Source organism: Falco biarmicus, chromosome 9 (assembly GCF_023638135.1).
Source record: "Falco biarmicus isolate bFalBia1 chromosome 9, bFalBia1.pri, whole genome shotgun sequence".
NCBI classification, from domain to species: Eukaryota; Metazoa; Chordata; class Aves; order Falconiformes; family Falconidae; genus Falco; species Falco biarmicus.
This window is the reverse complement of record NC_079296.1, coordinates 38,180,480-38,206,932: the sequence shown is the minus strand read 5'-3', so window position 1 is coordinate 38,206,932 and position 26,453 is coordinate 38,180,480. Positions and strand designations below refer to the sequence as shown.

Below are 26,453 nucleotides of genomic sequence, written 5' to 3'. Positions count from 1 at the left end.
CATAGACACAAAACCAGCCCTTTGTTGACAACTGCCTTAAGTGTATCCTGGATTTTGGATGCAACAGTCAAGGTAAATACAGCATTTAAGAATGTTAAAGAGTTAAATCCTTTTTTATTATTATGTAATATTCTTTCTACCTATATCTAAATTACCTAAGTCTTGGTATAAGAATGAGGTACGCTTCTCCAAGCAGTCATTTGTGTAACAGGGGGGTTCTACATAGAAAGATTGAGTACAGGAACATGTAATTTTTGTTTCCTTTCATTCTACAAATTCTGACCAGAAGTAAGGAGAGAATATTGCCTGCTGAAATAAAATTCACAGTACCCTTAGCATTGTATAGCTTCACTCAAAGGCAAGAAGTCTGGACAGGGCTCATGCAGGAATGCTATTGGCATGTCTACTTCAGAGTTCTGGTGGTAAAGACAAAACTAAAGTCACACAAACAGTTTTGCTACCTGAACCACGTATGCATTTTTATAAGCTTTGGAGTCCTCAAATCAAAAACTAGGCAACAAGGTTCGTACAAAATACATAGAATCATTAATTAATGCATATTCATAGAAATATATACAAACATAGGAATTTCCTGCAATTACATACATACAGACTTTTATGTGCTCTCTCAGTCAGAATTGCATGAGGACTATTTAAGTGCAGCAGTTTGCCAGACTGGTTCTATATGTGATTTCATTTCTCAAGATTCAGAGAAAAAAACAAGTTTTACTGCTCTTACTAGAAACTGCATTTGAGAAAAATATTGAGCAAAAGCTACAGAAATAAACCTACCAATTACTACAGAGTCTCCATACCAGCACCTGAGATAGTACTGGCCTGATTCTCAGAACACTCACTGAATACTTTCAACATGCTGAAACTCATCAGGAACACTGATCTTTAACAGTTCTTTCTGATTTTCTCTTGGATTTGTTAGTCTTTGTGCAAATAATGTATCTTAAGCTTAGCAAACTCCATAAGCAAATAAAAATCACACTAATTTGAGATCTCGTTCTAGCACCTGCTACATCACAAAACAGTGAAAGTAAAATATACCAATTTCTTGTGCTCAGGACAGCAAATTAGAACTTTTATAATGCACTATAGCTGAGCACAACACAACAAATAAAACTACAGGAAATAAAACCCAAATATTAAATAGAATGACCCATTTTTAAGGGTTTTTATTTCCCCATCTGCAATGGGGAGAAACAGCTCTCCAAATGAGTACCATTTTCAGTACTAGAAGTTTCAAAGCAATTATTTGAACCCAGTAATTCTGGGTGGGGGAAGTAAACTGAGAGAGTAAATTCTGCTTACATGCATGTATATCTTGAAGGTGACTACTACAAATGTTAATACATTAATAGCAACTTGAGAAGTTTTAGTAGGAATTCTAACTTTGGAAATTGATTGTGCCTTAATAAGGACGTGGGAAATAGAGTGCACACACACCATCATAAAACTAAAATCCTTGACCATTCATTTCTCTTATGAATTCAAACAGAAAGAAAACTTTCCCAATATCTGAGAGAAAGCAATGTCAATGAACAACAGAAACTATCTCCGTTTTACTTTCATAGTATTTAACTACCATATGTTTGCCCTGCCAGTTATTGGTTTGGAATATCTTAAATATGACATGTTATCTTTCAGGCTGTAAAAGTAAAAGTTAACAACATGTTTTTTATGTATTTGGAGCATATACACTGTAATATTAATTCAGACCATTATAACTGTCAGATTCTTAAATACATTTGCACAAAAGCATGAAGCTGACACATGCAATGTCTTAATAAGACAAGAAAGCATGAAACAACAGAATTTTTTTCTGCAGTTATGATGCGTAAGTGTAGAGCTGTCCACCTTGGACCCTCAGGATTCACTTTAACAAATACTGACTAAAGTACCAGGGAGACACTGTTTCCCACAACAATAAAAACAACATCATCACTGCTTGACTGGTCACCTGCTAATTTTTGAACTTTCTGACCATCTTCAATAAAATCTTTACACAGAGAAAGATATTCAAAGGTAACTACTTATCCACGAAAATGGGAAATCAGGAAGGAGACCAAGTTAAAGCCCTCACTGATAGCAAGCTGGGGCTGGCAGTAAAAGCTCACCTACTACTAAGCTTCAAAGAATCTACAGAAGTGTTGAGATGCAAATTTGAAGGAAGACAGGCTCTCCTTGTGCCATTATTTATGGACTGACTCTCTTTCTCTTTTTTTTTTTTCCCCCAGACACAAAGAACATCTGAAGTGTTTATAGAAAATGAAGAAAACAGCATACAGTATTCTATTACCTGTTATTTATCAGCATTTACTCACAAGATAAGCAAACAGACCAGATTCACCATTATTTTTTCAGTGTCTTGTGCCATCTCAGCAAAGGTAAAGCAGCTGTTAACTTACATTAACTTAACACTTTAATCCAGATTTGCAAATAGATTTGTAGCCCAAGATAAACGTGGTTTGTTAACCTCACATACTTCCCGCGATAAAAGGACAAGTAGCAAATCAACTTGATGATCTTTGGGGAATTTAAAACTTCTCAGGCACAGAATCTGCTGCAGTTCAGAAGAACTTCTGTTGAAAACTAGTTAAGTCTGGAGAAACCGAGAAAAAAAAGTTATGAAGAGAAGGCAATAAGAAAATAATAGAACTAGTTACTTTGAAAGGAAAAATTGGAGTGCAGGGGGAGGGGGAGAAAAGTGAGAGAACCAACCATCCAGAGGAAGATTATATGAAATCCTCAGTCCTGTAGTTCAGCTCTCTGTGATCCAGGGACTTGTTTGGTGTACCACAACTATGTGACCTTAGCTGAGAAAATTTTTAGTAAAGTGCAAGGAAGTACACTAGCTAACATCACACAAGGTAAGTAAAAACACAGACAGAGGTGGAGTTGTAGAGATAGTAGTAATTAGCAGTCAAAGAATCCAAAAGGAAAAAAATACTGACATGACATGTTATGAACCTTAGGCAAAAAGACCCGGGAACTTGCAAGGTAACAACTCTGCAAAACTGAGCCACAGTTCCAAATGAACAACAGAGGCCAACATTTTCCCACATGACTGACAACTGTCTGGTCGGCATTACCAGCAGTAAATACATTCTTTGCTCAGTCACTCATTAGTCTGAGCTATCTACCGTATGCGTTAGCCAATAACCAAATACTTTGTATTTTTTAAGTTCTGTAGATCTTGCTAGTAGAGTCTCTTTGTGCACAGTAAAAGTGGCCCGAACAAAACTGACTCGGAAAGCAGAGCTACAGATTGAAAGGAACAGGTTGGTTAGGAAGGAAAGTACTCAGTTATGAGAAGCCCAGACACGAGTGAATGGTGAGCCTGCAGAGTTAGTAACTGAATGAGTCAGGAGAGAAGTGAGGTACAGCTTAGCTGAGGATAGGAGACAGTGCTGTTACCAGGAATATATAATAAAAGCTGGGACGGAAAAAATAATCTTCTGACAGCACAACAGCTCCTCAGAAACCTCTAATGTTTCCTCCTACCCATAAACACAAGGCTGAACTGCATGTTCACAGGCCCCACGTGATTATTTGCTGAGGTCTCTGCTATTGTGCTTTCCAGAAAATAGCCCTGTAGATTTGTGTGTCTTTCAAGCACCTAAGACACTTCAAAACCTCAAATAGTCCTAAAATCTGAAAATAATACCATTTCAACACTGGTATCTTCTGGGTACTTGAGCCACAAATACAATTAAGGGACTAAAGCATCTCTCATGCAAGGAAAGGCTGAGAGAGCTGGCACTGTTCAGGCTAGAGAAGAGAAACCTCAGAAGGATTTTATCAGTATATATAAATAACTGAAGGGGGGATGCAAAGAAGATGGAACCAGAGTGTTCTCAGTAATGCCCGGAGACAGGGCAAGAGGCAATGGGCACAAACTGACTACAGGAGGTTACATCTAAACATCAGAAAACATTTTCTCACTGTAAGAGTGACTTAGCAGTGGCACGGGCTGACCAGCAAGGTTGTGGAGTCTCCAGCCTTGGAGGTATTCAAAAGCTGACTGGACATGGTCCTGGGCAGACTGCTGGCCCTGCCTGAGCTGGGGGGATTGGACCAGATGACCTTCAGAGGTCCCTTCCAACCTCAACCATACCATGATTCTGTGATCAAGCATGTGAGCAGAGACAAGCCAGAAGGGTCTGAATATGACCAACCCCTTAGAAGTGAGTTGGGCATAAGCTGGGATGGCCAGATGAACAGCTATAAAATCATGACCCTAAAACAGAGCTATGAGATACAGCCTAGGCAGATAGGAGCTACAAGCACAACAGGAGAAAATGACAGCTCCAACAACATGATGTTGGAACTTTCTTAAAATGCAGTAGATGGCATGACAGTTTGATGCAATTTCATCCATTTTATTGTAATTCCTATCAAGTGGATGTTCTTCCATTATTACATTTGTCATGAACAATGAAACATGAAAGAATGTGCCCTTTTAGTGGCACAAATAGGGAAGAAGAAAGGTGGCAGTATTCATAGTATTTCAATTATTTTAGACAGTCAAATAAGAAGCAGTTCAAAGAACCAAAGTCAGGACATATCATAACTACGTAACGATTGGAAGGCAGATATTTCCAAGACTTTATTCAGCACACACAAATAGATGACTCCCAAAGTAAATGGTATTACTACCATTAGCTGATCAGTTACTGATGGCTGCTCCTTCTGTCAAATGACTGATTCTTATGCACGTGCTTACAAAAAAATCTATGCTCAGGCATAGGGTAAGGTCAAAACACAGTTCAGCCACAAGTAATTTTAAAAAAAAATGTAGAGGATCCATGCACTTTATCCAGCACCAAAAATATCCAAAAACCTACATGAAAATTCCTTTAAAAACAAGTCAATTGTAAGCCTTTTGGCGAATTTGCTGTTGGCAAATAGCTGACAAAAGGTACACACTTCTGCTGGGCTGCTTGCAGATGGTAGGCATTCTGCCTATACAGACACACTTGCAGTAATACTGCTAACTGCAGTCTGTGAGCACCCCTCAGAGACAGTGCTCAACATCACACTCTGTGTGTTCTTTATTTTTAGGCAAGACTCAGAATTACAATTTCTTCTTTTATTTCTTTGAATAGATTTTCTTTCTCCTACTAAATCCTATCTGACCATCACATTCCTCTCCCTCCTGTTTGTTTTTACATCTGGCTTTCTCCTCTTGTTTTTTATTTTTAACTGCAGCAGTGTGAAATCCACACAGAATGCAGTGCATTTTATGCCGTTCTTGTGTCCTCCCACAAGGAGGTATTGTTACCAAGCAAGTCCTGTCACCCACTCCTGTGATCTGCACCCTTAGAGGCTGGTGGATTTACAGTTCCAGAGAAACACAAGTGTTAAAGGGAGCCCATTGACTAAGGGAGGGAGGGACATAACAGAGTCAGTTAAAAGACAGGATTTCAAACATCCTAGTCTCAAACCTGAGAGAGCAAAAAACAAACCAACCAAACACAGTTTATACAAATAACAGAAAACTTCTAAACTCTGATTTACACCGGCATTTGCAGTCTCACATCCTTGCAGGCATGAACATACACATAAGCAGAATCAGTACTAGAGAAGGTTGGGAGTCAATGTCACATTATAGCACAGAACAACCTACCCTTTCTGAAAACAAGAGATTTAAACAATACTAGTATAATCACCTGTTCTGCTCCTACAAATACCATCTCCATCTGCTACAGCAAATAAAGGATTGTGCTTCAGCCGGCCAGCTGGAAGTGACAAGATCAGTGTCAGGGCAAAGCAGATTGATACCTCCTGCATGTTCCTAAGTTAACACCATGATAACTCAGATTGTCACAATAGCTTTCTGTAGATGTTACAGGACATTTTTCTCCTGCCACACAGTCTCTTACCCCACTCACATACCTCTGTATTCTGTTGCACTACAATTATTTCACTGCTGCAGACCAGGAAGTTCCATTTCCACATCTCATACAGTTCTTCCTAACGTGTAATCAGAGCCATCACACACCCCCTTCATGCCCTAAAGCCATCTCTTCATTCCCCCTTTCCCACTCAGGGACATCTGATCCAGTGATGGTGGTATCAGAAGCTTTTTACAAGGGATCTGTTCTTGGTTTGATGGAAAGGGTGTACAGTACAGATTATTTTAAGCCACTTGAACATCTGAATTCTGTCTCCTAGAACGAAAGTCCATTACATGCAGATCATACGCATGTACCTCTTAATGTAGGATGAGAAAGCTAAGCCTATTTTTAAGATTTTTTGTGGGGACAAATAAGAATATAGTATATAACGTAAGAGATCACTATCCCCTTCCTTTAGTAAATACCCTTACAGTACATTCCCCATACCTTGCCAGTGAATGGTAGTTTCTTCCACGCCATCAAAGTCTTGCCTCCCTTGTTAAATGTCAAAACGAATTAAATATGGACATTTGAAATACCAAATTATTTGTTCTAATTTCCTTTTAAAGAGTAACTGAAGGCTCAAAATGTAACTCCAGCAAGTAACTTGCTTTCAATTCACTGTTACGTGTGATGAAAGGCTTATCTAGGAACACACTTGAGCAGGATAACAGCTAAATGCACAAAACCTTGACACTGCAATAGATAGAAACAACATTGACAACTGTTCTGTTTCTGACTATATATAGTCAGTAAGCAATGGCAATAAATACCAAATATTTTAGCTATGCCTGTACAACTGTTTGAAAACTATAAGCAATCACACCTTGATGTAAAAGCAAAAAATCTCTATCCTATATATATAGGATAATATATATACACACAATATGTATAGTATAATGCTAGAGTTCAATGCAAATTCCTAAAAGAATATTTCCCCACATTAAGACAAAACAGTGATTTAGTTTAAATCGATTAAATATCAGAATCAGGACATTAATTATAGTCTGATGTTTAGTGTCACATTATTCCTCAGAAGGCAATTTTTTTAAATGCTTCATCAAACCAGATCAACAGGGAAACATGACAGTTCTTCAGTTACTAGGCTAGTGGATTTTTGGGTGATGCACATAGTCCACCACCCACAGGCCTGCCTGGTGACTTAGTAGAGCTCCAGAAGAAGGTGAATCAAGATATAGATAAGAGGTAGACCTTAAAAAGTACTTTCTGAAGAGGAAACTCAATGCAAAATGCAGAGGACCTCTGTATTAAGATGATCAGCTGCAAGACCATAAATCTCTAGTAAAACTTCGCAGATGCCAAAGGAAGCATAATTTAGATTTATCCAGGGAATGTGCCTGCATTCATTACAACAACACTTTCTTTCAGATATCACTAACAGAACTTGACTGAACTTGAGAGACCAAAATCTCATCTACTGACAGTGTTTGTCAAGACTGAACTGTAGACTGCAAAGCCATACCATGTCCCCATTTCTGAAGACATTAGATGAGTCTCTAGTGCATCAGATGAATTAAGATAAACAGAAGATTTGTTGTGTTTATCTCCACTGCTCACTTTTATCCTACTAATATGCCCCTTTATTCCCCAAAACATTATGATTAACAGGATTATCACCGGCAGCTTGAAAAAAGTCTATCACTCCTCTAAAAGGAACCCCTATTAATGACCTCCAGAAGTAAACAAAGCCACATTTTCACACTGGCAATTGACATTCAAAAGAAATAAGCATTTAATTCTTATGTAACAGCCTTCAGCTCAACAAGCTCAGTGAGTGACACAAGCTAAAAGGCAAGAAGTGAGACTATTTATTGTTTCCAGACATTGGTGTGCAACTTCAGGACTGGTAGCTTGGTTCTCATCTGAGTGAAATTATCCAAAGGGTTGTTTCAAAATTCTACTACACAGTAAATACAAGTTGTAACCACATGCAAAAAGTAATAATTTATTTAAGAGCATATTAATAAAAATACCTGCCAGTCACCACAGGAAAATATGCCCACAGAAAATTAAATACTATATGCTATGACACGCATGGCAGGTGACTGCATGCAAGCAGTTTATGACTCACATCCTTCCAAAGAGTTTGAAGTAAATAACATGAGACATTTAACAGCAGCAGAATGTAACTTCAATGAGGCAATAAATTTATATATGATATGGCATACCACAAATTAAAAATATAAAACAGCTTCAAAGGACTAATAAGATCTGCAAAATTAATAAACTGCTGCTTGTTTTACAATTGTTCACCAACTTCTTAAAATTAACTTGTGCAGTTTGGTAAATTCCTGGAGGAAGATCAGCTGTGAACACTCAATTTGTCATTGCATAATGATAGGTGATAACATGAACTTAACATTCTTTTAAAATGCATGAGGTGTATATAATCTACTTTATGTATTATTTATTTTTGTAGTTATCTGTGGTCTTGGCTGAGAATCAATAAATAAATAGAAAATGTGAAATATTTTTATATTATCTATGTATAAAAATCAATATAAAACTATATATGTTATTCTTGTCTTGTGTTATCGGCCTGGAATAGATGGGCTAACATTTTAAGAGTACTCAAAAATTAGTGATTTTTTTTAAAAGCCTCAGCTGATCAGTGTGACAGATAACAATGATATTTGCTGCTCATAATGCTTTTAATCGCAAAGGACCCTGAGGTATCTCAGACACTGTATGCATATATCAAATTCTAAAACGCTGCCATCTCTGGATTCAGAGGAAGAAAATAGCTAGTAATCACTATGATGACCAACACTGGAGACTCAGAAACCACCCCAGCTGCACATGGAGGAAGACAAAATAGAAAAAAAACCACCAAGCAAAATAAAATTCTGATGTAAAGACCTGATTTAAATGGCTAACATGCAGTCCTTCAGGCACAAGTTGCTACATAGTGTAAGAATATACACCATACTGCTCAACAGGGAAAAGGCAACTGAAGCCCACTTTGCCCCCTGATAAAACCAAGCCTGGTTGCTAGGTCATTCAATACCATGGCCTCCCAATAACTTTATGGTACAGACCATTGTTCTTTGCTTGTCTGCTCCCACTTGTTTGGGAAGGCTTTCATCAGCCTCTCTTAATCTGATTCCAGGCAACACTTGGGAACCATTTGTTTACAAAACTCAGAGAGCGCTGATGAAAGAACATAATTTGCATATGACAGGCACTAAAAGCATTACTCTTTGGTCCCCTTTCTCCTCTGAAACCTTCTCCTGAATCAATTTTAAAGTTGATTTCTGCAGGAACACATTTTAGGTGTCTGTTATCTGGCTTATTACTATTTGAGCCTTGCCTTCATACTCACCCACTAGGCCCTGATTATGCATGTGGAGAGTAAAAAATCAATAAAGCAACAAAGATCCTGAAAGAATGTAGCTAATACAGCATTCTCAGCAGGTGATAAAACCTAGTCCTGTTTGGGAGTCTGGTTGGAAATGGGGAGACAGGTCATAAGGAAATGGAACATGGCAAAATTCAGCAAAGATGAGCTGCTCTGTCATGAAGGGATGAATCTTACAGTAGGTTAAAGAACTCATCTTCCTCCTATTGAAGTCTCAAAACGTACCTCCAGATTGGACTATTACACCTTCCCAAATTAAGTTCTTTACTACTGCGCGAGAGGGAGAAGACTTCTGTTTTTAAATTTTTAATTAAAAGGCCTTATTCCCAGATTCAGGTAAACAATTATTTTCAAGAACATTAAAGCACGCATTAACTTATACTTGTGCTTAACAGCCACTAAAGTTAACAAGGGGCATCCTGTCTTCACTGGGGAGAAATAAAAAAAAAAAAAAAACCCACAAAAAAACACCAACCAGGCAAAAAAACCTCCACACAACACTTCCAGTGCTGTAAATGTTTTTCCACAATGGGACCCAGCTTGCATCTTGCACACTTTACCTTCTCACAAGTGTTATCTGAGAACATACAACTAGACAACTCAAAGTTCAGACATTTGCACATCATGAACATCCTAGCTTCATTTTTATACCAGTGTCACACATTAAACTCATTCCTTCTGGTGTCTAAGTTATTTGTCATGTACTTACTCTCTTTGTGGACATCAGCAAGTGCTGCATGAAGTTCCTCTTTAAACACAATTGCTTCCTTGGCAATTTTTTCCCCCTTGTCCAACAGATTCCAAGTGGCTTCTTCCACAGATGCTAGCAAGACACGAGCTCTTTTAGAACGGCCCTTTTTCTTACTAGAAGGATTCTGTGGACAGTTCACTAGTGTTGTAACCTACATTTAAAAGAAACATAAAAGATGATAGTGGTGTAAGTACTATAATAAGTGAATTTATATTGTTCTCAAGTTTTTAAAAAAATCAGATTAATATAGTTGAGAATAAGCAATGAGATTCCCCCTGTTTTAGAGAGGGGCAGGCAGGCTCAGCACACATACTGAGAATGGAAAAGCCACTGAATGAAAACTTACAGATAATTTTACTTAATATGCCTCATCTTTGTATTCTTTCTGTACAACCAAAGCAAAGTCAATAGAAATCTCACTGTCATATTAACCCTGATGCAAACTCCCAACAATGCTTATTTTAAAATTTACACACACAAAAAAAAACCAAAAAAACCCCAACTATCTAAGGAGTTTATATATATACTTCCAAGGCAGGAAGTATAATCAGTGCTGAATCTTCCCATACTTCCAGTTTCAATCTCCCAAGTTATCTCAGAAGCAAATACCCAAAATGAGTACTGACAGACACATTTCAAAATGCTTTCTCTTCTTCCAAAGGATGATCACAGCGGTCAGAACTCAGCACCTCAGAATTCTCTGGGTGGCTCTCAACACTAAAATTGAATAGTTTTACACAGAATGTAGGTTTACCACAGCTTTGTCCAAGTTATATTTTTTGAAAAAGCACTTCAACATCCATAAAGAACTTATTTTTATACAGCATTCCACTCCACATTCCTCATCATATGAGCACAGCCTCCACACTCCAACAGAATTTTTCCAACAGACTGTTCTATAAGTCATTGCTTGAGCTCTCACACTAAGACAAGACTCCTAAAACGCGTTATATAGCTATTTTAAAACATATTTTATTTTCATTAAGTTCACTGATGTTTTTTAATCCTCCTTCTATTTTGTTGTCTGTGCCAGAACATGGATAGTATAATATTAAGTACAGATCTAGTCTTGGAGCTCAGTGAACACATATGTATATAATTGCTTCATTTTATTAAATGTCATTCCAATTGTTAACAGAATTGTATAAGCAAAGCAAAAGCTGTATATGAATTTCTCGGTCCTGCAGGCAAGCTTACCTAAAGGCTGCAGTACAGCTTCTGGTTTGAGCTCATCTATGGAAAAAGGGCTCCATTCACAGGTATGTAACAAGAAGTGTGCTAGCTGTGCCCCAGCTCACCTTTAGAGCTTGCTCACGAATTCACACACTTTAGTGTTTTTTATGAGTCAGTACTTTTAAAAGTAACTGACAAACATCCTCTGGGAAGCATTTCTATAAACACATCTTTGAAAGACAAAAGCCCTGACCCCTACATCATTCATGTGGAATTTCGGGGAAAAAAGGACCAGCCACTTGACATCGGCTGCTCTGGCATGTCACAAGGGAGGCAGCAACATAAATAACTCCGGCTCAGATTGTTAAAGAGGGCTTGTGTATTTTTCTGACTGTGGCTCAAAGAAAGTAAATGAAGTTATTTATTGCACATAAATCAGCCAGCTGCTAGAGAATGCAATGGGAGTAAGAATCTTAATATCTTTTATTTTTACAAACCCTCTACCATTAGTTCTAGAGTATTTAATACAGCTTCAATGATCATATTTTTAAGAGTGAGTTGAAGAGATTATAGGCTGATACTTCCAACAAGTAGTCATAAAACACTGTAGAAAATTAGAAGCTGCCTCAAAAATCTATAAGTAAAAGACATTTTTAAGTGTCTTAACTATTTAATCACCATTCCCAGAAAATAATCTATTCCATTTCTCAGATTTTTACTGTAGTCTCCTTTTTATGTAATATACTATTCTATGTACTGTTTATTCATATGTTTTGGAGGAAAAGGAAACAAAGCAAATGGTGAAATATGAAAAATAATCATTCCTGCAGGTGAAAATTATTGACTATAAGACCTCTACCTTCAGCATCACTGTCAGGAAATACCAGAGGCAGCTTCTGAACTCAAATTCAAGTCAAAGTTTGATAAGTAGTTCTTGGCTCATGGATATTAAGGAATACAGAAAAACTACTCTGAATCATCTAATACAGAATCCCAATGAGGAATGCAAAAACTTTATGCAGATCCTAACAGAAAGAATTCAACTACACAGCAGCTAATACAGTGCGCCCCTTTGATCCACTGTCAACACAGCCTGTACTGTAGTGGCAGAATACCCAGACAAAATGGTATTAAAAGAAAAAAGAAAAACTTGTATTTCAGTTAATTAATCCTGCTGATGCCTGACTGTATTTCCCAGTTATTAAGACTTTCTTATTGCCATATACACCAGGTCTCCCAGCATTCAAAGGAAATCAGTCAAGAAGTTATTTTGTATCTCTGGTAGGAGCAACAGAGTTGCGCTAGTGGTATGAGGTCTTTTTTAAGTGAGATTTTTCAAGCCCATATGCTGTTACAGTTGCAAATCTGAATCACATTGTTGTTGCCTGTTACTGCCATTATTTATTAGGCTGAAGGGGTAGTATTTTTTTGCCATGGTTATTCCAAATACTGAATTCCTAACGAACTGTGCAGCAGTTCTTCCAATGCTGTATTCAATTCCTGCCAGCCCTTACAATCTTTTAATATTGATTGCAGTAGTTAAGGAAACAATGTCTTGGTACCTTGAATATCAAAAGATTTGGCTCACCTTTGATATTAACATAAAAGTATTTTAGACCATGAACCATAAAAGTCTTTTTTGTTTAAAATTTAGTTCAGTGTAACTGCAAACCCTAGACAGTTGAAAAAACAAGATATTTACTCAGTGATCTAATGACAACAGCAGAACAGCCTACTCACTGTTTCAAATCTGAAGTATTGCATATACAAATAAATACAAGTGAATCACTTTCAGTGGGCATAAAGTAAACTTACCATACATAGAACTGAAACCAACAGCATGTGTTTTCTGTGCAAGAAAACTTCTGTTGGTATGGATGACAGGTGAGTATAAATAACTTTCAATTTGCCTATTTTTCCATCAATGATGCAAGGGACTCTAGAACACATGGATGTTTCTACATACTCTGTAAAACTTACATAATTCTTGCAGCCATAAACTTTCCTTAGTATGTATGCCTGTATAAAATATAAAGAGATGGAAGCAAGAGGTTTTGCAGGGAAAGCTCTTACAAACATTTGTTTGTGTATACATACACACACATAATATATATATTAATTGTGTGTGTATATACATCTCTATAGAAGAGAGAGCTCTAGATACAATATCCAAATGTGGCAAATTTACAACTTATAAGACTTGCAACGACTGCAAAGACACTTATTAAGTATTTCCTGCACAAATTCATGAAGCTATATGAATCTCATCAAGTCATATCTTTCAAAAATTTACTTGCACATAAATTCAAAAGGAAAAAAGCCTTATAATAGCTTGCTACAGAAGCAATTTTATACCTAGCCATAACTGTAATCATTACGTAGTATAGCAAAGAGATTAAACAGGCTTCAATCTCTGAGGATGAGACAAAACAAGAGGATATTTTGCATTACATTAATTGCTTTATTTTGTGAGTAAACCTAGCACAAGCAAGACACATATTAGACATCAGCTATGTGCATGAAAATGCTTCATGATCTACTGATTGGTGCATACTAATTGCTCCATGACAGAGTGCATCTCTAATAAAAGCCCAGAATTAAAGAAATATTCTTTGTCTGAGCATGTACCCAATTCACATCAAGACAGCTGTCAGCTGATGTCAATTTTTAATGTGCTAGATGCATTGATAAGGAATGTTACCTAAAAGCCTTCCTTCACTAATGTCCTCAAAGCCCATGGAATAAAATATAATAAAGGCCACAGAAGGACCCCATTCTGGTGAGGGAGTAAATGGACAGGATTAAAGAAACTTTTTTACAATACATAGGAAACAGTGCAGCTAGTAGTATATGCCCACGAGAGTACAGTTTACAAGGCTGGACACAGAATTGCACCAACACAGTGATGTCACTTCCAACACACAAGTTTCTATCTCTGCAGAGCCCTGCGCAGCACTATTTGAACTTACCACCCTGGGTCAGGCCACTGTTTGGGATGCAAAGAAGGAAATGCAGTGAGACTGCTGCCCCTGCAACCCCCCAGACATTGTAATCTAGGGCCGTTGTTTTATTCCAAGGATGGAGAAGTTGCCAAGTTAGAGGAGGGTTTATACAAAAAAGTGTGTCATACTGTTTTCACAACTTGGAAATGATCACCACTGCCGATTGCAAATTGCAGGGAAGAGAGAGAATCTAGCAAAGTCATTTGTAAAGTTACTTCCACATAGGCTAGTTTTGCCTTCATTTTTTTCCCATATTGATGTTGTTAATTTAATGATTGCTTCAACACTTAGCATAACTGGCTCGGACAGACTTCAGAGAGGCTCATACACTTCCACTGCCTCTTTCTTACCAGAGCATTACAAGACTATCCAATAAATTAATTAGACCATAATTCTCAAAATAAAAGTTAAACTATGTTCAGAGCAGCAGCTGCCAAGTGAATCAGGCCAGAGCACAACACTATTTGTTTTTACCTGTGACTAGTATGATTCTCTTTCTAATCATAGATCAGTTTTCATTTATTGCCTTTCCAGCATCTCAATCATCCTTCACTGAGTATTAGTTATAATCCCCACTTTTGCATTTTCAACATTTTTTCTCTATCTCCCACTCAAAATGAAAGCTTCCCTTCCACAGTTCTGTTACGAAACAAAGCAAGCATTAAGGTTGAGTGGGGGAAAAGACAGCTGAAATCATATTCTCTTTGAATCTAAGCATTTCCATTTTTAACAGACTCAATCTTTTTAAAGATGCTTGAGAAGAGCTTTTGAAAAAAACAAAACTAAAATGAGATCGTTTCTTTGGTTTTTTTCTGGAAATGTATTTCTTTGTTTTGTCAGGTTTCTTTGATCCCGCAGAACTGAGGCCAAAATTTACATTTCTTCACCTCCTCTAAAAATACCCAGTGTTGCAGCTGCCTGAGTCTGACCTACGGGCATACAAGGGAAGGTTTTGAAATGCAGTCTATCAAGACATCTATTCCTACTACTGTAAAACTAATTTTATAATCCATCCATATAAGATACTTCAGCTTGACAACTTCCCACAAACCACTGAACTGTTACCTGCAGTTTTATACACCATCAGTCAAACCTAGGCAAATATAAATAAATAAAAGCAGACAAAATGAGTGAGAGGCAGCTCAGTTAAGAACAGCTGGAAATGAAGTCATGATAAAAAGAAAAGATTACTTTCTGAAGAAAAGAATCTTCCAGAAGGGACGAATGAGTAAGGGAGGAAAAGACCACCAAATTAAAAATAAGAGAAGAAATTTCGAAGTTGGTAATGAAAAATTAATAAAAGAAACTAGATGAGTTGGGGAGAGTCAGAGGTTTCAAATGGGGAAAATACAATCTTTTTGTTTTTATATCTATGCTTTATATCTAACAAAAATATCTAATTTTTTTGTTAAAGATAAGCTTGTTGCAATGAATTACCTGATTTTTAAAAGCAAATTTTCCTAGAACTGTTATAAAACATGACCACCACCTCTTCCCTTTTCCTGGGGTTTTTGCTATGTGTCTGACTAGCTAAATGCAGGTACCCCAAAATCTTTGTTCTAAGTACCACAAAGAGAAAATTCAAAATATCTCAAATTTCAAAACAGAAGATGTCTTTTCTGGTTTTTACCCTGTAACTTATTGCTACAGAGGTCTTTTAACACCTTCTTAGTTACACATGTTGTTTGCAAAATGAGGTCAGGTCTTAAAGTAGGTCCTTCCTGTTGTATTAAAAAAGACAATTCTAATCCATGCCAAATATAGAGATAATGAGAGAGTCTTTAACACACTAAGCATCGCATATTTAACCAGTGAATACCTGAAATAGAACTGGAATATGCAGTAAAATCACTCCTCCTAAAAAGAAAGTTTTATCAACAAGCCCAAACACAGTTTTGTAAATTCCCCAGTCTGAGTTTTCTTTAGTTGGAAGGAAAACTACTAAGGTAGTTTTCTACATCAACAATTGCACTGTTCTTAGGGCATCTCTTCTAAAATGCAACAGAATGCAATTATTCTCAAAACTCAGACAAAGAAACTCAACTACAGATTTCAAGTCTCTTCTTTCCCACTATGTCCACTACTTAAAACATGAAACTTTCCATGTGCTGGAAATCCATTTGCAGTGTATTCTACATTTCAACATGCACTAGATAATACTGTACAAGAGATCAGCTAGAACATGCAACATCTGTTACGATATTCTGTGTGGCATTTGCAAAAATGGAAGTGACTAAATGAATGACCAAATCTGGAAAAAGACAGATCCCTTTGGAGAGTTTCTGAGCCAGCGTAAACTACAAGTAGAGATATGATTATGCCTGTCATAATAGTGTCCTTAGCCAATGTTCTTCAGCCTTACGCCCTTCCCTCAATGGTTATCCAATTTATTTTCTGCAAGACTAAAATACCTGGATTATCAATGGTTCCAGTAATTTCTCCACTGTAAAAGTCTGGATCTGCAGATCCTGAGGATCAATTTTCAGTTTAATGCTCGGCACTTTTGTTGACATTTCACCTAGGTACAAAAGAAAATAAAATTCCAATAAGCAATTATTATCCACAATCACAAGTCTCATTGCCCTCTGTCAGAGCACAGAGCTGCCTACAGGAGTACAGACTTGGTACCATAACAGGCTCAGGATTACAAGAGATAAAATTATTTTTTATGATCCCTCATTTCTAAATTGTGAAAAAAAAATGCAGGTATTTCCATAAACTGTGAGATAATCGATTTATAGTACATTTAATTCCCTGTCCTCCCTTCCAGATTTCTCAATTGACAGTATATTAAAAAATACACAAGGATAATTGCATTAGAAGACCTTTGAAAATAAGTTCTCTAGTAGTCAATAAAAAGGAGTTTTAAAGCAAAAATTATACATTACATTACTGAATCTATCACAAAACAAAAACATGAATGCTATGTGCACAATACCTGTATCTTATTCCATGTGCCAAATTACACTGGTCATAATAAACACTTTAAGAACAAAAAGCTCTTAAAAGTCGTAACAATTAATAGCAGGAGAAAGTGAAACATTTAGTTATTTTACACCCTCTAATAACAAATATTTTCTAAGTGTCAAGACAGGTTATGTCAAGAAAGCCTATTACTGAAGTCAGCAAGATGGAAGTAAAGCTAAGTGAAGTCTTTAAAGTGAATAAATCATTCATTAGGAGCTTGATCCAAAGTCCACCGATGTTAATTTAAGAGTTTTTACTGAGTTCACTGGGCCATGGTTCAGACCTTCAGCCACAGTGAAATGTGTGTGCGCCAGCAAAGAATTATAACTGTGCTTTAGTAGGAATGCAACTGATTATTGTCCCAAAATAAAAAACATTTTAAGTTTTCCAGTAACTTAACTTCCCATAAAACATAGCTCAGCAAAGCCTTTTTAGCCAATAAAGACCTCAAACACACAAATAATGGATATCTGTCCTTTTTAAGCAGGACTTATTACATCCATTACTGCTGTATAATAAAGTAATAACGTACTGCAGTTGTGCAGGCTGAAGAGATATATTGTCACCTTCCACTGAACCTAGCATTGATTTAATACACACAGTATGTTTAGGGTTTCTATAGCAAGTTGTGTAGAAACAGATTCAAATTGTTTGCCACAGAACAGTTATCCACATTTCACTTGCAAGCAAAGATAGTATGAATAATAATTAAAGAATTAAGGTTAAAGGTAATTTAGGGGTTTGCCATTCTTAGTAAAGATAATGCAAGTGCCAAGTTTATTCTTTTATTACAAGCTATACTAGTCACAGCCCTAAGTTCCCACAGATTCAGTTGCATACAGTCAGGTTATTGATTTTTCAGTTTTAATTCCAAATCAGAAGACAAAGGGAAGAAAACCTTGAGTTCAGACTGACTAGAACTACACTTTTCCTTCCATGGAAATTAGTTAAGAGAAAGAGAACTCTAGAAATGTCAATGTATTTGGCCATATATTACACATTTAACTTTTAGATACTTGTAACAATTCCCAAGGAAATAAAATCTGAGACTCCTCAAATCACCGGCATCAGTGGTTCTTTTTCTGTCCAATGAATGAGTAGGTAGGATACTCCCACAGTTTTGAAATACTCCAGTTTAACTTATCCCTCTGTTTGAAGGGGACCGAGCCCCCTCATCGTTCACTGCTTCAGAAACAAGTTGTGGCCCCTAGTACGGAAAAGGACTGTGGCCCTTCTGCTAGCTCTAATTGTCATGTATCCTCCCTCACGTGGTGAAGTTGCAGCTATGCAAGTGTACAGACCACACCTCTTATGCACAAAGCTTCACTGCAGCTGTTGCAAAGTGGTTTGAGATGGATGACTCTGTATCTTCTGCTGGTTCAGTTCTACTCAATGTAAAATACTTATTTACTCACTGAGCTCAGAACAAAACAGGCTGAAAACACAGCATAACTGTAGAGACTAGTCATTAAGACATGTTCCCAGAAGGCAAAATATTGTGTTTCCAAACTTTGCTTAACCAGTGTTTTCAGAATTTCAGACTAAGGAGAACCGCAAGAGACAGAAGGCATCGAAAGTCAACAAATTCAAAATATCTACAAGCACATTCAACATAATAAATGTCCTACTGAATCAGACCAACAGTCTATCTAGCCCAGTATGTTTGTTATGGCCAGGCTATCAATTCTTGCTAATACACTGTATATGCAACAAAGCAAGAAATAAGACAAGCTCTTTCCATCTGCTGTTCAGTGGAGGAATCAATAAGAGACACATTTACAATCACTCAGAGGGCTTCATACAATCTCAAAGGGCTGGCACCTATTAACTGTATCATTTTATTGAATAATGAATATTCAGAAAGGTTCTGTGTCTGCAAAGTAGATTAAAATTCAAACTTTCTTATAGCTACAGCTATATAGTTATTTCCAGTAACATCTGCTATACTATCAAGGGAGCTATCAGTAACCTGGAAGCCAGGTTCCCACTAATATTCAAACCTCCACACCATCTTTTGAATTAAAGATAGCAAATATTAACGGGAGACCCTTTTTAACCCATTAAAGTAAGCTTTCCTACAGTACTAATAACTTGTTCTTAAAGCCACAAATGTCTGTCATTCATATCCCTGCTCTTCTCAGTTAGCTTCAACTCCAAACTGCACTGCTATTTAATAGCTTCTTAAACCGCCTCTCCTATAACAAACCAGTAGCGTGTGCACCTTTGGTTGACTCTGCAGCACTGGCAAATAGTGCGTCATGTCTGTGCCTACCTGTCAGCACCTACCTGGTACAGCCTATCAATATACAGCAAAGAAGCACCTACACTGCTGAAAAGCTGTTTCTGCCGTGCTGTTCCTCCCTGAATCAAAAAGCCTTTTAATTCAACAAGATACCCTCCTCTGGCTTCACTAGAATTGCATCAAACCATATAATTTCACACTCTTGAAAAGACAGACTTTTTTTTACTGTCGGCAGTTCACTAGTTCTGAAAACCTTTGGCCAACCCTCCAATGAGTCTGCCTTTCATTCATATTAAAAAAAATATTGTTATGATATTGCTGGTTCACAGCCTGTACCTTTGACATTTTCACAAGCCTCCCAGTATATGGGTAATTCCTGAAATCCTTCACAATAGTTGCAAATAGATGGTATCAATTGTGCTGTGAATTTTTTTCTGGTTAAGTCATATATCAGTTGCAAGGGGACAGGTAAGACCTGGGTGGATATAGCACTTCATGCTTCTACTGAGATTTGAAGAAATGACTAGGTGATTTTCTGGTTATTTTTTCTGCAGATACACTCATGCTTTAACTTCACAGTGGCTTCCCCTCAATTCTTGATAGAAGGGTGTTAGCAACTGCTTTTCTCAAAATTCAGAAATAAAATCTTGGCTGCTTGCAGCAAGAGCTACTCTCCATTCTCGCAGCACAGCTTCCTATACTACAAGTCATCTACAATGATCAGACCTTTTCTAAAATTTGGCAGATAAAAATGTAGTTGTAATCACAGTCAATTCCTTTTACTAGAGATCAATGTGCTCCAGAATCATACCACTGAGCAGTCTCAAACTTGGGAATTGTTACAAATCAAATCCCATTTTTGCAGATCAGAAAAATGTGAATCCATGTGCTATCACTCTCCCTTTTCTGGGGTTTTGGGTTGTTTGGAGGTTTCTTTGTTTTTTGGGTTTTTAACCCTAGTGTATTGTCTAACGTAACCATTTTCATTCTTTGCTCGAGCCCTGGCTTAACTGGCTTTTGAACACAACAGTAGCTTTTTAGCTTTGGGTCAGGCCCATAACTTATCATTAACTGAGAGTCATTTGCAAAAAATACTGTTTTTGAAAATTTCAATTATATTTTAAGGTATAAGTAACTTACTTAAGTTCTCACTTGCTGATTCTAGTCCATGGGGTTTTTTAAAGTAAAACTCTAATGTTTCCTGAAAATATGGAAACAAGTTTGCAAGCCAATGCAGTGAAAACTACAAAACCTTAAAATAATTTTGATACCTTGACTTTTTATTTTTAACTTGCCAGGCTTACCTTATTGTTATTTACATTAGCTAATCAGTGTTTAAATAGGATTTTTTTAATTTTTATTTTTTAAATCAAGGCAAGGATAATAGGTGACAGAAAGTAAAGATCATTTGGGGGTTTTCTCTGATATTTCCACTTAGAAACTGAACTTCTGTCCTTCCTGATTATCTTCATTGAGGCAATAAATTTTGGTGCTTGCCTCAGGAAAAACATGAGAATCACAGTCCATAGTCTATGTTTTTAAAAATATATATTTCTACTCCAGTATAATATGCAGTCTAATCACAGTAGGGATCTTGACTGTGAGATATTCTGGTAAAAGGCTGCTATAACCTCACACTCCGTTATATTAACCTTTACAGTAGGCAATTTCAGCACTGTAGACCAACAGCTCTTACAACACTTAGGATGTTAAGCATGTGTCACAAGATACAGTTATGTGTCAGAACAGTCAGAAAAGCAGCCACCTTGAACACTCCTAACAAGTGCTACAAACTTTAAGATAATGAGAATTTTGTCTTTTCAGCAGATGTGTCCAAACTGAAACTGCTGAATCTTTTGGTGTAAGAAAAAAAGACACCAGAAAAAGTCAGTCTGTATCCATCTGCAATAGAACGTGAACATAGTACCTAGAGCTTTTAAACAATCTATAAGTACACTTTATACGGACATAAATAAACTAATTCATGTCAGAAAGCAGAGCCAAAGATATTCTGCATAAATTAGAAAACGTTAACTTTAGAATCCATTTCCTGCTAGATCATTAGAAAGCCAATAGCACATCACTCACCTATCCTAGAATATATATGGTCCATATTCAGCACTAAAGCAACTGCCTATGTAATTTCCTTGTGTTAGGAACTTCAGTGCAACTGCTAAGGCTCACTATTAGGCTTCTGAGGCATCTGCAAGGGACTGCCTGACAAGCTCTCCAGTGTATTTCAGGATGACTGACAGGACACAGTGGCTGCTGGAGGGGTGGCAGGGGGATGGGCATCCTTAAAGCTATATACTAGAGCACAAATATGTAAAAAAAATGTAAAGTTAAAAAGCTTTTGAACAATTAGATGACATGAAACATGTCATTATTGATACTTCTGGTGATTATTCTTGCAATTTTCAGAACAGCTACTGTTTTCCTATACATTCTGATTGTATGCCAACTTCTGTCTCGAGGCAATGACTCAGTCTCAGACTTTTGAGCTGGACAGCAAAGGGATTCATAAGGCTATCACCCAGCAACTTGGCACCAAATTTGTTTTCTCTAGGGTTTTTTTTCTATTGAACACAGACATAAAATATATTATCCTATCAATTTCATAAAATGCACAGGCCTATTACCTTCTAAAAAACAGGGAACACAAGAAAATATATTAGTCTGGATTAGTATTTTTAAACAAGATACACATGGACAGGACACTTGAGGAATTCCAGGATGTGAAACATTGCTGAGAGTATGTAATATATTTGATTATAATAAATATTGAAACGAAGAACAAATACAGCTTCATCAGTTGGTGCCAACACCACTCTGGGAATAAAATTTGTTAGTCTCTTTCTGCAGAGTCAGTACAGCAAGTGCAAATCAGATTTTGTAGAAGCCACAAAAACAGTCACCGCATTTTTCTTTAATCCTTTAGCTGATCCATGAACTAAGATATTCAGAATGCTAAAAATGTACTAGTTCCATTTTCAATACGACAGCATGGGCTTTTTTTGCTTGAAGACCTTTGTGGGCCAGAACATGTCTGGAATGGAGCAATCCCTCTGGCACCTGGAAGGATCTGGCCATTTAACACCAGGAAAAACCTATAACGCACCTGCCAAATTTTTAAATTTCCATACAAAGCTGTCAGGTTACACACTAACTACCTCAGATTTTATCACTTCTTATCACTAGTAACACGAAACACGTCTGTTAATGCAAAGATAACACAAAGGAAAGATGAGCTGGAGAACTGAAGAAGGTGACAAGATTCAGATCCATTAATAACATTCATCCACTGAAGATTATTTTATTTAAACTGGCTTTGCATTTAGATGTAGATCTACAGTGAAGTAATTGGAAGATAATTTTTAAAGCTAAGAGAAGAAAAAAAACCCACTTATTTTCTTTTTACATTCCCTTTCACTTCTGTCTGTGCCTGCTTTCTCCCTAGAGTACTTTTACAATCCATTGGCCAACTTCAACCACACCTGAAAAGCAGATGAAATTCCCAAGGACATAAGGTTTCTGTTAAGTTCTTCAACATACTTCTCAGCATAAATAGTGTCATACATCATCCCTTATAATGAATATACCAAGGAAAAGAACACAGCTTAAGCCTAGTTCTTACTGGATACTGGAAAATACAAATGGCAAGGAACAGGTTATGACTGACCTACTGGCATGAAAAGGTTTAATTAAGGTTTATGGAAAAAAATGTTTGAGATGGGGGAAAGCATCACACCTCCATGAACTTGTCTCATGCTGACTTTCTGATCTCTAGTGAGATAACAAATGAAGATTTTTCCCAGGGTTATAACACTCAGAACACGCTCTCTTTCCCTGTTTAATAGTCAAGCCTACTTTTTCTACAATGCATTCCCTGAAAGTACTTTTTCAAGCAGAGGTTGTCTTCCAATACAACATAAGGAAACAGAATCACAGAGGAAAAATTATTTATTCAAGATCACACAGAATGCCAGTGGCAGAATCAGGGATGGAGTGCTGAAATACACTATCTAGTCACTACAGCGTCTTACTCACACTTTCTTTAACTGAGACCAATAAGCAGGCTAAGGACAGTAAAACATTTCCAAATACTATTTACACTGTAAATCTAAAGAATATAATTTCATCTTCCATACTTATGTCAAGGTTATCCCGATACCAGTATTATTCTTAGTAAGGTCAGCTAATACATTCTTCTCCCTTAAACACACTGTCAAAATTACTGCCTTGGTTGAATGCACGCACTTCCAGCCAGTTGCGACACACTGATGAATTCTAGGAGATGTTCCAGCAGAGGTGTGAATCCTACAGCCTGACCAGCTACGGAACTTTTGGCTTTGGCACTAGCATGCCAGGCTGTGCTTTCCAACCAACAGCTATCAAAAATATGTGCGTTATGGTCCTGAGCCTAGAGCCACAGCAAGGAAAATCTTCTCCATGGAAGTGGAACCATAGAAACGTGTGAACCTGACAATGCTCTCACTGTATTAGCAGTAAACTAAATAATTCCACTGATATCAATGACATTCTAGTGGGTGACAGTAGAACCAAAGCAATCCTGCTTGGTTTAGAAATGCTTTAACAATCTTATCTTCATAACATGTCTACCAGGTACATTTTTGCAGGTACTGGAGCTTTCGGTCCTGAACTGCAGTTGTAATATTGAAGATACTGAAAAAGCATTCACTTCAAAAAAAGAAGGTGGTGTGACATCAGATTCATTTCATTCAAAAAGAAAAGGTTTTCATTAATACTCTTTGGAGACATTTCAAATTCTTAAAGAAAAAAAATCCATTGAGATTGGTTAAGTGTCTGTGCTATTTTCACTGCCTGCACTTTGAGCACGAAACAAGGATCTCTGTTTAAGTGGCATATAGCTCCTACATGGATGGCTATCCTGTGCTGGTAATGATAGGTTAAGAAGGTCTGGCTCCAAGCCCTCCCTTTTGTTATCACTGTTAAAGTGTTCCTATCTCTATTCAGAACAAGAGACTGTGTTTAAATAAAGTTCAAGTTGACCTTCCACTAAAAATAGGATATTGTTCAACTCATTAAAAAAAACAGACAACAAAAAAATCCCATGATGTGCTACTGAAAGGTTTTTATATTTTATTTTTGTTAAATGCAATGTCCTGATTTCCCCTTTTTGTTATCTGCAGAGGGTTATCTATTGCAAAATTATACTATACTGTTTTGCTTAACCAATGTCTCTTAGTTGCAATGAGGTAAAAAGACATGGTTTACCCTTCTCTTTGTAGAGCTGCTACTCTTGCCAAGTGATTTTCTTGTTTCATACCCATGCATTATCCCTGGATGCCTCACCATCATGTACCATTTTATGTAACTGTTTTCAAGTTGAAATAAAGGCTTGCATTATTTGTTTTGTCCAGTGACCCAAATAGCATAATTGTTCCCAGTTGTCTACAGACACACATAAAACCACCCCAAAATTATGGTACCATACGTGATTGATACTTCTTAAGTATATAACTTTGAGATATGCATGAAAATAAGAGAAATGGTTCTCAGAAACTGCGGCATTTTGGATATTGGCAAGCAGCTAGTTAGCTAACACCTACAAAAGCACGATCTAAAGAACAGGAGACAGTACATAAGCAAAACCATATTCCCACCATGCCATGCCTCTATACATGGGCAGACCATTGACATGCAGATTAATTGTTCCCACAGGGCTCCTGATACCGCACAGCACTTTATTTCCACTATCAAGTCAGAAAACCAATTTCAAATCAAAATGTAGCTCAGAAGAAAAACCCTACTTAGTTGATACATCGGTTCTGGTGAAACAGCTTCAGAAATAATGACTGAAGACATTCCTGCCCATTTTGACCTCCTTTCTCATTCCAACTCAAGAGCATAATGGCTAAAGAGCAACCACAAAAAAAGAAAAAAACCCAAAACCAACCAAATTTTGTTCCCAAGGCGGATAAGTTTCCTAACATCAACCAGCTGATTAGGAATAGAAGAGAACAGCATCATTATGCATTTTTCACCAGGCCTAATTCTTTGCTGTTGGATGTCTTTTGGGCTTCACTAGCTTTGAACATAGCTTGCCTTTAATAAGAGGAATCCAAATGGATTTTCCATAATGGAAAATTGTCTTAGTGTACAGGAAGTTTTAGAAATATACCAATCGTTATATTGAACATAACAGCCCTCCATCACCCCTCACTTATAAACAAGTGCCTTTCATATTTTAAAATCAGAAACAGCTGTATAAAATTGCCTGGTAGAGTAATTCAGTATTTTCAACACCGAGGTGATAAATGTACGTTTACATAAACTTTCCTTGCATTAGACACAAAATCCAGCAAAGCACCAGGAGGTAAATTAAACCTTTTAAAATAACAGCATCCACGCAAAATTTTATACTTCCTTTTCCAATATTCCAATATGTTTTTTCACATTTGGAAAACACAAAAACACATTGCAAAACTTTGACTACTGGCTTCAAGTGACAAGACCATGACAATTTAAAATACTCAGAACATTAAAAATATCATGTTTAGAAGTTCTTCTTCTAAAAAGCTGGTTAAGAAAACCAGCTTTTTATCTCAAACTTTTGAAGTGATCATTTGATTAAGCAACTATAGTTCCACTCACAGCTTCGTGTACTTTCACTAAGTGGAAAATTCCCTTCATTTCTCTTCAATCTTACCTTCTATATCAAGAATCTAAGAGATTCTAGAAACAGCTCTGTGAAGAACTCTTCTTGATGCAGCTGGACTCCAGAGGCACTGACAGTAAGACAGCAAATGGTTGCCTGTCATTCCTAATCTATGAGAAATGAAATAGGAGGGGAAGAGAATTAAAGTGGGGAGGGCGCTACCCACTTAGGACCTCCCCCTAAACTGTTAGTTCCTGACTTCACTGACAACTTGCTACTGAAAATACCACTTAAAGAAACCCCAAGCTCATTCCTAGTCTTGCAAACATAGTTTGGCACTGAACTTTTAGACCAGAAATCAGACACCATTTAAATCAGTGGCAAAGCCCC

The 26,453-nt window shown here is 37.0% G+C and overlaps 1 protein-coding gene across 1 annotated transcript in view; it reads right to left on the bottom strand.

The window, feature by feature from the left end:
- Positions 1–26,226, bottom strand: part of CTNNA3 (catenin alpha 3) — a 500,767-nt gene extending 474,541 nt beyond the window's left edge. The window contains exons 1-3 of the mRNA XM_056352597.1: positions 26,115–26,226; positions 16,626–16,732; positions 9,998–10,190 (exon numbers count right to left, since the gene is read on the bottom strand). Coding sequence (XP_056208572.1) covers positions 9,998–10,190; positions 16,626–16,727 — 295 coding nt within the window. The 5' untranslated portion in view covers positions 16,728–16,732; positions 26,115–26,226. The remainder of the gene's footprint in view (positions 1–9,997; positions 10,191–16,625; positions 16,733–26,114) is intronic.
- Positions 26,227–26,453: the final 227 nt, after the last annotated feature.